General features: G+C 27.1%; 1 protein-coding gene across 1 annotated transcript; it reads right to left on the bottom strand.

The window, feature by feature from the left end:
• Positions 1–148: 148 nt before the first annotated feature.
• On the bottom strand, positions 149–3383 carry LOC101492375 (amino acid transporter AVT6A-like). The gene is made up of 5 exons (XM_004509709.4): positions 2871–3383; positions 2222–2374; positions 1911–2114; positions 1024–1489; positions 149–407 (listed from the first exon to the last, which is right to left on the bottom strand). Exons 1-5 carry the CDS (start codon positions 3319–3321, stop codon positions 281–283), a joined length of 1401 nt encoding a protein of 466 aa, XP_004509766.1. The 5' UTR covers positions 3322–3383; the 3' UTR covers positions 149–280.
• Positions 3384–13764: the final 10381 nt, after the last annotated feature.

The raw sequence follows: 13764 nt of genomic DNA, 5'->3' as shown, positions 1-13764 counted from the left end.
CACGTAACAGATTCCATTAGGAGTCTTTTGATCATTTTGGAGATTATATCAATTCCATTAGGAATAAAGATTTGATATTGTTTCCTATAAAACAAAACATAATCAATTGAATGGTAAAATAAGAAAACCAATAAGTCTGAGTGACTGATAAAACTGTTTTTTCTCTCCAAAATGAATCCAATCTCATTCATGAATACTCTTAGCACTTGATAAGTGTTTTGACAAAAATGAAGATTTCATGTGCAATATAAATGTCTATATCATACAGCTCTTTGGTGAATCATTGGTGTCTTCTGAACAAGGCATCAGAATTACTATATATAGCCACAGCATTTGAGAAAACAGCCAGAATAATCATTACAATGGATAAAACCTTGTCCTTCTTAGTTGCAATACTATGTGGATCCCTGAAACATCATAATCAAAGGTCACCAAGGAAAAACTCAAGTTTTATTTAGTTACTACACCATAAGTGCAACAAATCACTCACTTCAGAGACCCAACTGATCACTTTTTATTGAAATCTTTCTTCTTAATCATATTTTTTCCATTTTCAAAATTCAAACTCAAAACCTTACTTAAAGGATAAATAACGGTTTTATCCAGACAACTTAGAGTTGATAAATGCTCTAGTTTACATGGCTATCAAATTAAGACCAATTTAAATATTATTCCCTCCATTTTAAAACTATTGATGTTTACCTTCAGTGAACACAAATTATAAAAATACTCCTTGTATCTCATTATAAGTGTCTCGTTTGAAAAATTTATCAGTCAAATTATTTGTCCAATAATACATTTATTTATTTGAAAAGTCTAAGTACTCTACTATTATTACTTCAACTACTCAAGTTAATGTGATGTTTTATAAGATGAGTAGTTAATTGATACTCTTATTTAATCCCTAATACGTAACATTGCACATTTCCATGTTTTTTCTTAACTAAAGATATAGTTGAAAAAATAATATTGAAGCATAGTGAGATCAATAATAACATTTAGATAAAGTAAGAAAACACAGACCTTAGAGCAATTGCAGCAGGGAAAATAAAACCAAGGCAAACAGTAGCAGTTGCTCCAGTGAACTGAAAAACATCCCAAATGCTAGGCACAAAATTTGCAGCCACATAGAGCAAAAAAATGAGTCCAGTAGTGATCAATGAAAATCTACAATTATCAAATTCCAATGACCTGGCTGATGGAAACACAAGATCATCCAAATTGAACCGAAGCGAAAAGAAGATAACCGGAAAAACAAGCATGAGATGAAGTGCGTAGCTGATACGAACGACGTCGTTGAGCGAATTGCTGTAAGGTATGCCGAGATCGGTATCAAAGTTGGCTAGTACATCATCAAGAGTTGATTCACCAAATAGGAGGAATCCAAATATAGCTGTAAGGATATATATAGTAGAACATAGAGCCAGGGATGCACATATAACTGGTTGTATTGGTGAAGAGTCTCCTAGTTCATTGTCTATTGTATGCACTGCAAAGAAAAACAACTTAATTAAGCACCTGTTGCATAAACATTTATCATTTAAATGTCAATGTATAAGTTATTTCTATAACAAAAGAAAAAAATAAAGTTAAATTGTTTTCATATAAGATATAAGTTGTTTTCATATGGTATTCTGGAGATACAAAAAATAAGCTGAAAACAACTTACAAACATGTCATAAGTTGTTTGTCTAAAAACTCTCTCAAATAGTCAGATAAGTGTTTATTTCTGGAGATTAACTCAAATAAGTCGATACAAATAGGTTCATAAGCTTTTTGAGAGACTAATCCAAGACTCAAAATAACAGCATTTGAAATACTCTAAATATTTGAAGTTTAACAATAAAGGTATTCACAACAAGAGTAACATCAAAATTTTAAAATTACAGCAACACATTGAAATAGCTTACAGTTGTAATGACAAACAAATGCTGTCACAAGAACTGGAACTGCTGTGAAGAGATTCCAAATAGATGTCATATCAGTAATATTAGGAAGCAACCTAGGACTCTCTATACTTCCATTAAACAATTTAACCAATGTGATTCCTGCAGTTATGACAAGAAAAACAATTGCCAGAACCACTGCTAAAGCAGAAGTATATCTTAATGAATCTGCAACCATAAAAAAAAAACTAATTGGTTATTCAGAACAATATTCAAATTACTAAATGAGGTAAATTATGCAACATACTTGAATTCATAGTATTGTAATTTTGTACCTATCCTTTTAAAGAATCCTAATGGAGTAAATACCAGAAGGGTTGCTACAAGAAGAACAAAAGCACGCCCTGTCCACCAGTGCTCGCCAAACCATCCTTCCAGTACACCAAAATGATGAATTCCGGTTGAAGTTGTTCCAGAAAGTACATCACCTGCACATATCAAGTACAAGTTCAGGTCACCAATTAAGTTATTCTCTTAGTTGTAAGGATAAGGAGAACAATGAACTTCTACTTTAGGAGATTGATGTCAGTGACCGGTGGTGTTTTGTACAATATTCAAGAATTGATCTACTCTGGACCACCTACCGAATTGGTCTAACCAAGAATTTGCCTCCAACTACTAGTCTGTTTGGATTGATTTATTTGAATTTATGCACTGACATAACCACTTGCAAGACTATTTGGCTAACATTGTAGAAACATCTTATGATATATCCACAAACTATTTCAGCTTATTTTTGGGATAATTTATAAAAATAACTTATAAATGTATTAATTTTATCGTATAAAAACTGTTTGACTTAATTTTATCTTTTGAAATAGAAATAGTTTGTTTATACAAATGGACTAATAGTCCTATAAGTGTTTAATTAAAATATTTATCCAAACAAGACGTACATGTAATAATAAAGTAAAATTTAGTTACCAATTATTATGATGTAAACAACAAGGATTCCAAAGTTGTTGATAAGAACAGATGTCTGAAGAACCAATCTTCCATGAGTTCCAAAAGCATACACCATGACATCTCCATAACTTTTAGCTTTACAAACTCTGCTGAATCTCATGAGAATATCCAAAGAAGTATGTGTAAGCAGAGCAAGGAAGATGATTGAAGCAACACCAATGGTTAGTCCCAACACTTTCATGGCTGCAGGTAAGGACATGATTCCAGCACCAATTATTGTTGTTGATAAATTGAAGACTGACCCAGAAAATGATGCTGATGACCCATTATTACAATTGGATCCATCATGATTTTGAAGTTGAAGTTCAACAACAACCTTGTCATCTGTTTTGGTTTGTAGTAATGGACAGTGACAATCTTCTCCAACAATTTCTCTTCTTCCTATGGGATTGTTGTGTTTCCCCCCCATATTGATGCTCCTGCTGCTATCTCAATTCTCAATAATGATGCTTAAATGCTTCTCTCTCTATCTAATTTTATATAGAAAAGATTCTTCGTATTTTATAAATCTTCTATATTTCTTGATTTTCTTCACAACAATTTAAACACACGTATAGTCTTAAAACTAATGTAATAAAAATCTATCAGCATAATTAATGTCTTTAACTTCCTTCAATTTTTTGCAACGTTTTAAATATATCTAAACATTTCATGACAATAAGTCGAAAAAAATTTAAACTTAAAACATTGCATAAATAATTTAATATATCTTAATTTAGTGGTGCAAATAAATGTAAATTAAATGATCGAAGGAAAAATTAAATAAATTTAAAAAATCTAAATGAAAATTAAAGTAAATTTAAAAATTACAATTTTATTTTTTTCACAAATTTAATGTGTATTACAGTTGACGGACCAATATTTTAAAAAATTTAAAATATAAAAAGGAGCAACTTACTTTAGTAACTATTGATAGAGTTACTTCGTTTTCATATTGTAATAAGGATCTTGCATGCATACAAAAGTTATAGAAATTTTATTTTATTTTTTTATAATAAAAAGTTATAGAAATTTGATAAGTAGTTATAGAAGGTTGTTGAACTTACTTTGGAAAATGTTGTAGTTTTAAAATTTGGGTTTCCAAACACCCACATAAGATCTTATTATCATTATTTTTACTATTTTGAAAAATATATTATATATTTAATTGAATTTATTGAAGCAAATTATAGAGAAGACGAACAATAAATATTAATTTGCAAAATCACTCTGATATTAGTAAATAATTTTTTATAAATATGATTTCTAAAATAAAAAATAAAAAAGAATATACAAAAAATCGCTATAAAAAATCTAGATAATTTGAATAATTTTTTAACATGTTTTTCCTTCCCTTGATTAGATTTATGTTCTCAAATTGTTTTCTTTTAAATAAATTTTTAACTTAAAAAAATTATTATACAAAATAGTAAATGTTTTTAACTTTTTGAAAGTTTATAGATTTCATTTATTTAATAAAAACTATTAATTTTCCGGTTGAAAAAAATTAATTAAGTGGATAAGATTCTATTAATAAGACAATTGGATTTTTAATGTATTTCATTGTTATTGGATTCGGGGGAATAACATTACTTGATTATATCCAAAATCCCAGAAAACTTAGATGAGCATGAGCTGGAAATTTGAACAAAGAAAAACTATCATACCTATCAGGAAAAAAAAAAGTTATAGATTATTTTAAAAGAAACAGGGCATACTATTTCAACCATCTTTTATTTTAATTTTTTAAATTAAATATATTTTTAGTCTCTATAAATATATTAAATTTTATTTTTAATTTTTAAAAAATTTTATTTGAAAAATTTGTTTTTAACTTTGATCTTATTTTTTTTGAAAAAATTATATCACATGTTCTAAATAACTTTTTTGATGAGATATTATTGATAAAATTTTAAAATATTATTAATTTAATAATTTAACTATTATTTAATCTTAAATTTTTATTAATTTATTTATAGCTTCAAATTAAAAACTAAATTGTTAAATTAAAGATTAAATAGTTAAATTATTAAATTAATAATATTATAAAGCTTGAACAATGACATAATGATATGTCATAAAAAAGTCAACAAAAACATGTGACGTGACTTTTTATAAAACAGCATAGACTAAAATTTGTAACTAAAAAAATAAGAAGAGATAAAGTTTGAAGAAATTACTCATGTTATGTGTCTATTTTACTTGCCTATATTCCAAGATTCATATATAGTGTTATTAGCCTATATTGTTTATCTGGGAGTTGATTAAAATAATATATGTTAAAATAGTCTCACATAATTGTCTAACATTATAAAGTAAGAGAAATGTTGAAGTTTTTAATTAAATCTAAAAAGTTCATATATTTTTTACTTATACACATATTATGCTGGTGTTGCATTGTGAAACACGTGCTTCAGACAAAGCACTTGGGCTAAGGACAACACATGAGAGTGAGATCTAAATATGATTATAAATTTAGTTTTAAATATGATTATACATTATCAATTATAATATGAAAATTGGTCTCTAAAATTAAAAGTATCGATTAAGTTAATTTTTAAATTTTGTGAATAGATAATTATATTTTTAAAATTATAAAATATTAATTAAAATAATTTAATAGAAATATTTGTCATTGGATACTATATGCATCAGTGTACTTAAATCTAATTTATCTACATTGATCCTACACTAATGTCATTTTTTTTGGAATTTTTTTTGATGAAATTTTATTTGTTTTTGAGATACATTTGTAAGTATTTGTAATTATATATTAATTATTTATAAAAAAAATTAGTTTATAAAATATTTAAATTTCATCTAATAATTAATCTATGTTGTGATGACATTGAATGAGATCAATGTGAAATGATCAAATGTTCAATTAACAATATCATATCATACCGATAAAAGTTTAATAATATAAAAAGATAAAAGTTTCCATAAAAACTATTTTGATTACTATTTTACAAATTCAAAGATGTATTTGCTAATTTGTAAAATTTAAAGATTAATTTAATTGACGTTTATAATTCGAAAGACTAATTTATTTATTTACTCATCATAAAATACAAATATGTCTTATGATTTCAATCTTAAACAACATTTTTCTTTCAAAAACATCCTCGATTTAAACATTAAGTTTTAAAAATTTCATGTGAAAATAGTTAAACATTCAACTATTATTTTAAAAAAAAATCATACTTTTGAACATAATAAGAATAGCAAAACAAAAATTTAAAAATTATTAAACAAAATGAACTTTTAAAAATCACATTGTTAACCAAATTAAGTCATTCAAAATTAAATTATTATTGTTTCAACAAAATTATAATATAAAAAATATCAAAATATTAGTCATTCAATTATTATACTAAAAAAATCAACATTTTGGACATGAAAATAGTATATGTCAATCTTGATATACTATAAAATAAAGAAATATATATCAAGGTATCAATTTTTAATAATGCTTTGAATTTACCAAATTCCTTAGTAAAAAAACTCATTAGTTGGATGATTCTTAGATTTATTCGATTTGGATGTTTAATCATTTTCCTTTGATAATGGTAAATAATAATATTTTAATTATTACTATCTCATAATCTCATTTACTTAAATATTATTATTCTTTAAAATATGTATGTTGTTTTTTATAATACATGATATTACAATTTTATAACTGCATATATGAGTCATTACCTAACCGTGCACCACACAGATCTAAAAATTTTGTTTTTTCATAAGACTTTAAATTTTACTCTCACAAGGCATTAGAGAACAACAACAAATGAGAGGTAGATATAAACGTGATTGTATTATTTCAAATGTTAGTTGTTAATACTTAATACCAAAAAAAATTGTTGGTGGCTAATTAATTTCTATTTTGTTAGCCTGGGAATAACTCAGAAGGCATTAGAGAACAAAATTAATAAATTTTAAGTTTAGATCTAAGGTTGAAAATTGAGTATTTAAATTTTATTTTACTTTATATAAATTTCAATTAATCTTTTTATCGGGATTACATTCTCTGCCTTTATATTTTTAAAAGTAAAATAATTTAAAACAACTTTTATAATAAAATAAAAGAAAATAGTATTTAAAATTCTAAGAGAGATAAAAAGAAAGATAAGATATTCTTTCAAAAATAATATCTATTTAATCTAGTAATAGACTTATATTTAAAAAAACTCTTATTATATGATTTGAAATATATGCAAATCTTTTGAAATAAAAGATATTTATCAGAATTTTTTGTATATCTATCTCTTTTTTTGGTTAAAGTTGCATATTTAACTTTACAACTGATCTAAGATTAGACCACAACAATTCATGATTATAATCATACAATTGTTTGAAAAAATATAATAAAAATAACTAACATTCATTATTTATAAAAGACAAATGACAAAAAAATAAAAAATAAAAAATAAAATACCAAAACAAATATTTAATAAAGAACAATTACCAAAATTATATTTAAGCCAACCATAGTTTTTGGGGGGCTTTTCCTGGTTACTGAAGATTCATTTTCATTGGATCGATATCATTATTAATTTCATGAATAGATGGATCATACTTGGCTCCTATATATCATAGGTACTAGTTAAATATCTTACTATGAAAAACATTTGTTAACACACACATTAGAAATGGTCCATAGACAGAGCTATGACTTGTGCGAACACATTGCTTGCCTTCCATTCTCAAAACCACTCAAAAATTTTAACCATAAATTCTTTTTATGCTCATATATACTAGTTAAGAATTTGTGTATATAGAAAGGAACAGTTGTATTTCATCCATCTCATATTCATTACTTAGACCACACAATCAAATAAAAAGGTTTTTAAATTAAAAATGTAAAAGGTAATCCAAATTTGTATTAAGATGAAAAACAGCAAAATTATTCCAAATATAATTAGCTTACACTAACCTCAATCAAGATTCCAAATATTTTTTACTCACTATAAAAGATTCGTCTAGGAGTCTATCAAAATAGATAAAATATTATAAACACATTTTGATACATACTGCAAATTCAGATTTAACTATTCGTTGAGACATATTGCACTATTCATTATACAAATTTTAAGAAGATCACGATTCATCCAGACCCAACCAATACAAAAGATAATATCATCCAATAAAAAGTTAACATCTTCCCCTCATATTAATTATATATATTTAGAAAACTTAGATTTTACAAACTATAAATATTTAAAATATCATCTACCTATATTTCTTATTTAAAAACAAATTTTCAATTACTTTACTTAAAATAATTAACTTCACGATATACATAATATATCACTTTAAAATATAAATTAATTAACAGTTGCGCAAAAAATCGATCATAACCTACCTAGTACATTTTAGAATAAAAGACTGAAAAAAGTAATGCTATTAATATGCAGGTTTAATTTTAACGAGGATGTGGAGAGTCAATTTTATTCAACAATTAAACCAATAAAAGAGAATAATAAATTTCAGGCTAAACGAGTGAGATTCAAAATCGTTTTAATGATTATATAATTAGATAAATATATTCCATCAAGAAAAAGTCAATAGTTATCCGAACAAATAAATAACAAATTTCTTAAAAAAAAAAATTGCTAAATATATAACTTTATTTTTCCATCACTAAATAATACCAAATTTAATGTTTGTTATAACTATACAAAATAAATTAGACACTAATCAAACTATAAATTTGCACGATGTGTAGTTTAATAATTTCCATCACAAAAAGGAGATACATAAATTGTATCGGCTGAAGAAAGAAAAAAATATCTATAGAATTTGTTGCTCCAACTATCTTATCATGAAGCCATATTTTTTGTTTTGTTTACTTCTTCTTTGTATGGCTATGTTCAATCAAAACATATTCGTTGATGGAATTAGATATGAAGGTTTACAAATGTTGAAACCAGAAAATCTTCCTCAAAATTATGCCAAAAATCAACGAAACAATTACACAAGAGGTTGCTCCCCAATAAATAAGTGTCGAGGTACATATGATTAAACCTATGGTATATATATCTTTCATTGTATCTCATAAAACTATGTTTCCAAAATTATATCAATACCAATTAATTGAAATATTTATGTATTTACTTTTATTTACGTTTGTATAATATTTACTTTTAATTTAATTGGACTTTTGTAATATATATATATAGGGAGAAAGAAAAGTACAAATAGACACAATAAGAAACACGGTAATAATTTCAGAAAGGTGAAAATGTTGATTTTGTTTTCTGTACTTCACAATATGAATTGTTAGACAATACATAATTATTGTTCAATATTATTAATAGGTTTCGAAATAAATAAATAAAAAAAGAAGAAAGTAAATGGAGATGTATCCGATAAGTATAAGTTATAGGGTAGATACAAGTATATTTGATATGTTTGGGAGTATGGGTTGAAATTCAAGATACCTCTCTTTTTCATATTAAATATGTGTGGGTTTAGCTATTAGGATTTTTTTAGTGACAAAAAAAATGGGACACTAGAGGACCGTGTGATTGTTAGAAAATTATATAAATATACAATTTTTTAATTTTTTAATTCAAAAAATATAAGGTAAATAACTATTTTCGTTTTTAAATATGTGAAACCTTATCATTATAGTTCTTTAAATTATCAAAGTTACAACTCAAAAATGTTTTTATTAATTTATTTAGTTATCAAATGTTTCTTCTATTAATCAATTTAGTTTATTATAATTTCTATACATTTAAGGCCACTTTTGAGGTGGTTGCGATTTTTTAGTTTTTTACTTGTTCGGATAAAATAAAATTGAGTTAATTTTTTACTTAATTTCAAAATAGTTAAATAAATCAAAATTTCTATATCTATAACGAGATACAAATTTCAAAATTAAAATACCTATTTACTAAAAAAATATTTAATCCTCGATATATGTCGATTTCTTTGTAGCTTCTCTCCTCGGCTTATTCATATGTAATGTATTCTTCTCTCTCCATATATAAACACTCTTTATTAAAGTTTATATCTAAATATAAGTCTCTTTTAAGATAACTAGACATATTTATTTTTCGAAAACAAACCCCTTATTAAAATTATAAAATTCAAATTTGAACACCTTTATATTTAAAGAGTATTTTTGGAATATGTACATATAAAATAATCACATTACATTTATTATCTATTTTTTCTTAATATATGTAAGAAAGGTAACATGTGCTTATAAAAATGATATATGGAGTAAATGTTTAGGGTTTTAAACAAAAGGTTAATGTTTAGGTTCGAATAATACCAGCAATATTAGTAGTACAATAAGTTTTTTCACGAACAAATCACAAAGGGTAAAATTTTAAATTAGAAAAGCCAACTATACTTTGACAAAGCATGTAATTTACGATAGACCAAGCATAACATATACATACGATACACATAAACACTAAATTAAAATATAGAAACAAAAATACATACTTTAACATTATAAAACATATTTTAAAGAGATTTGAATTGTGTTGATATTTTTTTCTTTTTAACATTAATTCTTTATCTAAAGTTTATCTTCGGTTAAACACAAACATTTAAAACTCAAATTAATGATAAAATATTAAGAACTTGGATACTAAAACATGAGAAATAAAGAAGAACACGCAAATAGTTTTATACTAGTTTTCTAATTGCAATGTAATAACTAGAGGCTTCACCTTACATGCAAGCAATCGATCCAAGTGTGGAGAAATTGAAGAATACAAAAAACCACCATTTATACAAGTAGTAGAAGTGATGATAAATCGATTTAATTCATAATGAATAATAAAAATTAAATTGAAAATCAAATATTGAATGAAATAAAAATAAAAGATTGAATTGAAGACTAGACTCTTACCTCTTCAAACAAATTAAATCAGCCAATATTTCAAGTATATAGATCGCGTCCAAGAGAGAGAGAAGTAAATGTCAAAATGTTTTTTTTTTCGTTTTTAGTTATAAGAGTAAATGTAAAAGTGTTGGGTGGGCTCACTCCCCAAGTGGAACCCACCAATTTTACTAATATTATTATTATTATTGAAATAAAAAGAAAAAAGAAAAAAAAAGGTTTTAATGGGTTTGGCCCACTTGAAGGGAATAAAAAAGATTTAGAAATCCATAAGAATACACACAGACAGACAACGGAAGAAGAACAGTTGCCAGAGAAGAAAAATAAGGGTTTGGTTCCAGTGGTGGTAACAGTGTGTAGCAAACTTGCTCCGTTTGATCTACAAATTTAGTATGCTATTCCTACCACTGAGTTTGTTATTTTAATATATAATTTGAGTAGTTTTATCTTTTTTGAGAGTTACTTTGGCATACTCACTTTAGTGAAAGGTTGTTATAAGGTTATAATAGAGTTGTTATTGTTGATTGATATTCTCTATTGTTATTAGGAAGACTCTTGGTGTATAAGGTTGTAATAGAGTTGTTATTGTTGATTGATATTCTCTATTGTTATTAGGAAGACTCTTGGTGTACCCATTAATTATTATAGTGGAAGTTTTACTGGACTAGGTCCCGTGGTTTTTATTCTCTCAATTTGAGGGAAGTTTTAATAAATTATAATGGGTTTTGTAATGAATTTAAGTTAAGAAGAAGTTAAATAACAGAATAAAGCATATTAAATTAGCACACTATAGTCTCCACTTACGTTGTTGAATAAGTGGGTAATGTTCTCGACAAGTGTTGGGTGGGTTCACTCCCCAAGTGGAACTCACTAGTTTTATTAGTATTAGTATTATTATTATTATTAAAAAATAAAAATAAAAGGTATTATTGGGCTAGGCCCACGTGAAGGAAATAAAAGGGATTTAGAAATCCTAAGAATTAGAAGAACGGCTGCCAGAGAAGAAAAATAAGGGTTTGGTTCCGGTGGTGGTAACATGTGTGTAGCAAATTTGCTCTGTTTGATCTACAAATTTAGTGTGTTATTTCTACCACTGAGTTTGTTATTTTAATATATAGTTTAAATAGTTTTATCTTCTCTGAGAGTAACTTTGGCATACCCATTGTTTGTGAGAGAGATCAATCAAGGGGAAGAGATGAAGACAAAAAGAAGAAAAATGATAAAGATACAACAGTAGTTGCATCTATTAATAATGTCTACATTGTTTGTGATGATAATTCCATAAACCTTGAATGAGTATATAAAATTATCGGTATGTGAGATGTTTGGGTTGAAACTGGGATTGGTTGTTAGCTTCAATTGAAGAATGTTAGACACGTTCCTGATATTCGTCTCAATTTGATTTCGGTGAAAGCCTTCGATATTGATGGTTATCACACTTTCTTTGGTGGTGGTGGTATATGTAAAATCACTAAAGGGTCCCTAGTGGTTGCAAAGGAACAAAGTTCCACTTCTCTCTATAGGATGCCTACGAAGCTATGCAAGGAAGAATTGAATGCAATTGAAGATGCATCTTCTGATTTATGGCATATGCGCATTGGCCACTTGAGTGAGAAAGGACTCAACATACTTGCGAAGAAAAATTTTCTTCTTGTGAAAGGTACGTCTCTAAAAACTTGCACTCATTGTTTTGCTGGAAAACAACATAGAGTTTCTTTTCATAATACTGGTCCTCATAGGAGGTAAAATATTCTTGATTTAGTTCATACTGATCTTTGTATGATGGATAGTAAATCTCTTGGTGGTGCATCATATTTTGTTACTTTTATTGACGACCACTCTAGAAAAGTGTGGGCATTTCCTTTGAAATCTAAAGACCAGGTATTTGGAGTCTTCAAGCATTTTCATGCAAGTGTTGAAAGAGAAAAGAGAAGGAAATTGAAATGTGTTCGATCAGATAACGGTGGCGAATACAAAGGTCCATTTGAAGAGTATTGTAGAGAACATGGAATCAGGTTTGAGAAAACAGTTCCAAAGACACCTCAACATAATGGTGTTGCAGAGAGAATGAATCATAGGATTAATGACATAATCAAATGTATAGTCTCTCATGCAAAATTATCGAAATCCTTTTGGGGTGAAGCAATGAAAACTGTTGTGGATTTGATCAATCTTTCTCCTTCTATTCCACTTGATGGTGATGTTCCAAATAGAGTGTGGACAAGGAAAGATGTCTCTTACCGTCATTTGAGAGTTTTTGGTTGCAGATGTTTTGTTCACGTTCCAAGAGACGAGAGGTCCAAGCTTGATAGTAAATCCAAACAGTGTATATTCATCGGTTATGGTGATGAGGAATTTGGTTATAGATTGTGGGATCCGGTTGACAAGAAAATCATCAGAAGCCGAGATGTGATATTTCTTGAAGACCAGACTATTGAAGATTTTGATAAAGCTGAAAAACAGAAACCAAATTCCAGAAGTTACATTGAAAATGTTGCGCCTAAGCCCCCTGCAGAAACCTTTGTTGATGGGGGAGATATACAGGTAGATAATGAGAATGTAACTGATGATCATGTGCCTCACCATGATGAGCATGTTCCAGTTGAGCCACCAGTCGAGTTTGAGTTGAGAAGATCTACTAGAGAACGTCAACCTTCTCAAAGATATCCTCCATATGAGTATGTGATGATCACTGATAGTGGAGAGCCAGAGTATTATCAAGAAGCTATTACAAATGTTGATAAAGAAAAGTGGTTAAAGGCCATGCAAGAAGAGATGAATTCCTTGCATGAGAATCACACATTTGATTTCGTAAAGTTGCCTAATGGTAGAAAAGCACTCAAGAACAAATGGGTATACAAGATAAAGACAGAAGAGAATAGTTCTCAACCAAGATACAAAGCAAGATTGGTTGTGAAAGGTTTTAATCAGAGAAAAGGTATTGACTTTGATGAAATTTTTTCACCTGTGGTGAAGATGTCCTCTATCCGAGTTGTGCTTGGGTTAGCA

The sequence above is a fragment of the Cicer arietinum genome, chromosome 7 (assembly GCF_000331145.2).
Source record: "Cicer arietinum cultivar CDC Frontier isolate Library 1 chromosome 7, Cicar.CDCFrontier_v2.0, whole genome shotgun sequence".
Lineage (NCBI taxonomy): Eukaryota > Viridiplantae > Streptophyta > Magnoliopsida > Fabales > Fabaceae > Cicer > Cicer arietinum.
This window is presented reverse-complemented; position numbering and strand designations above follow the sequence as displayed.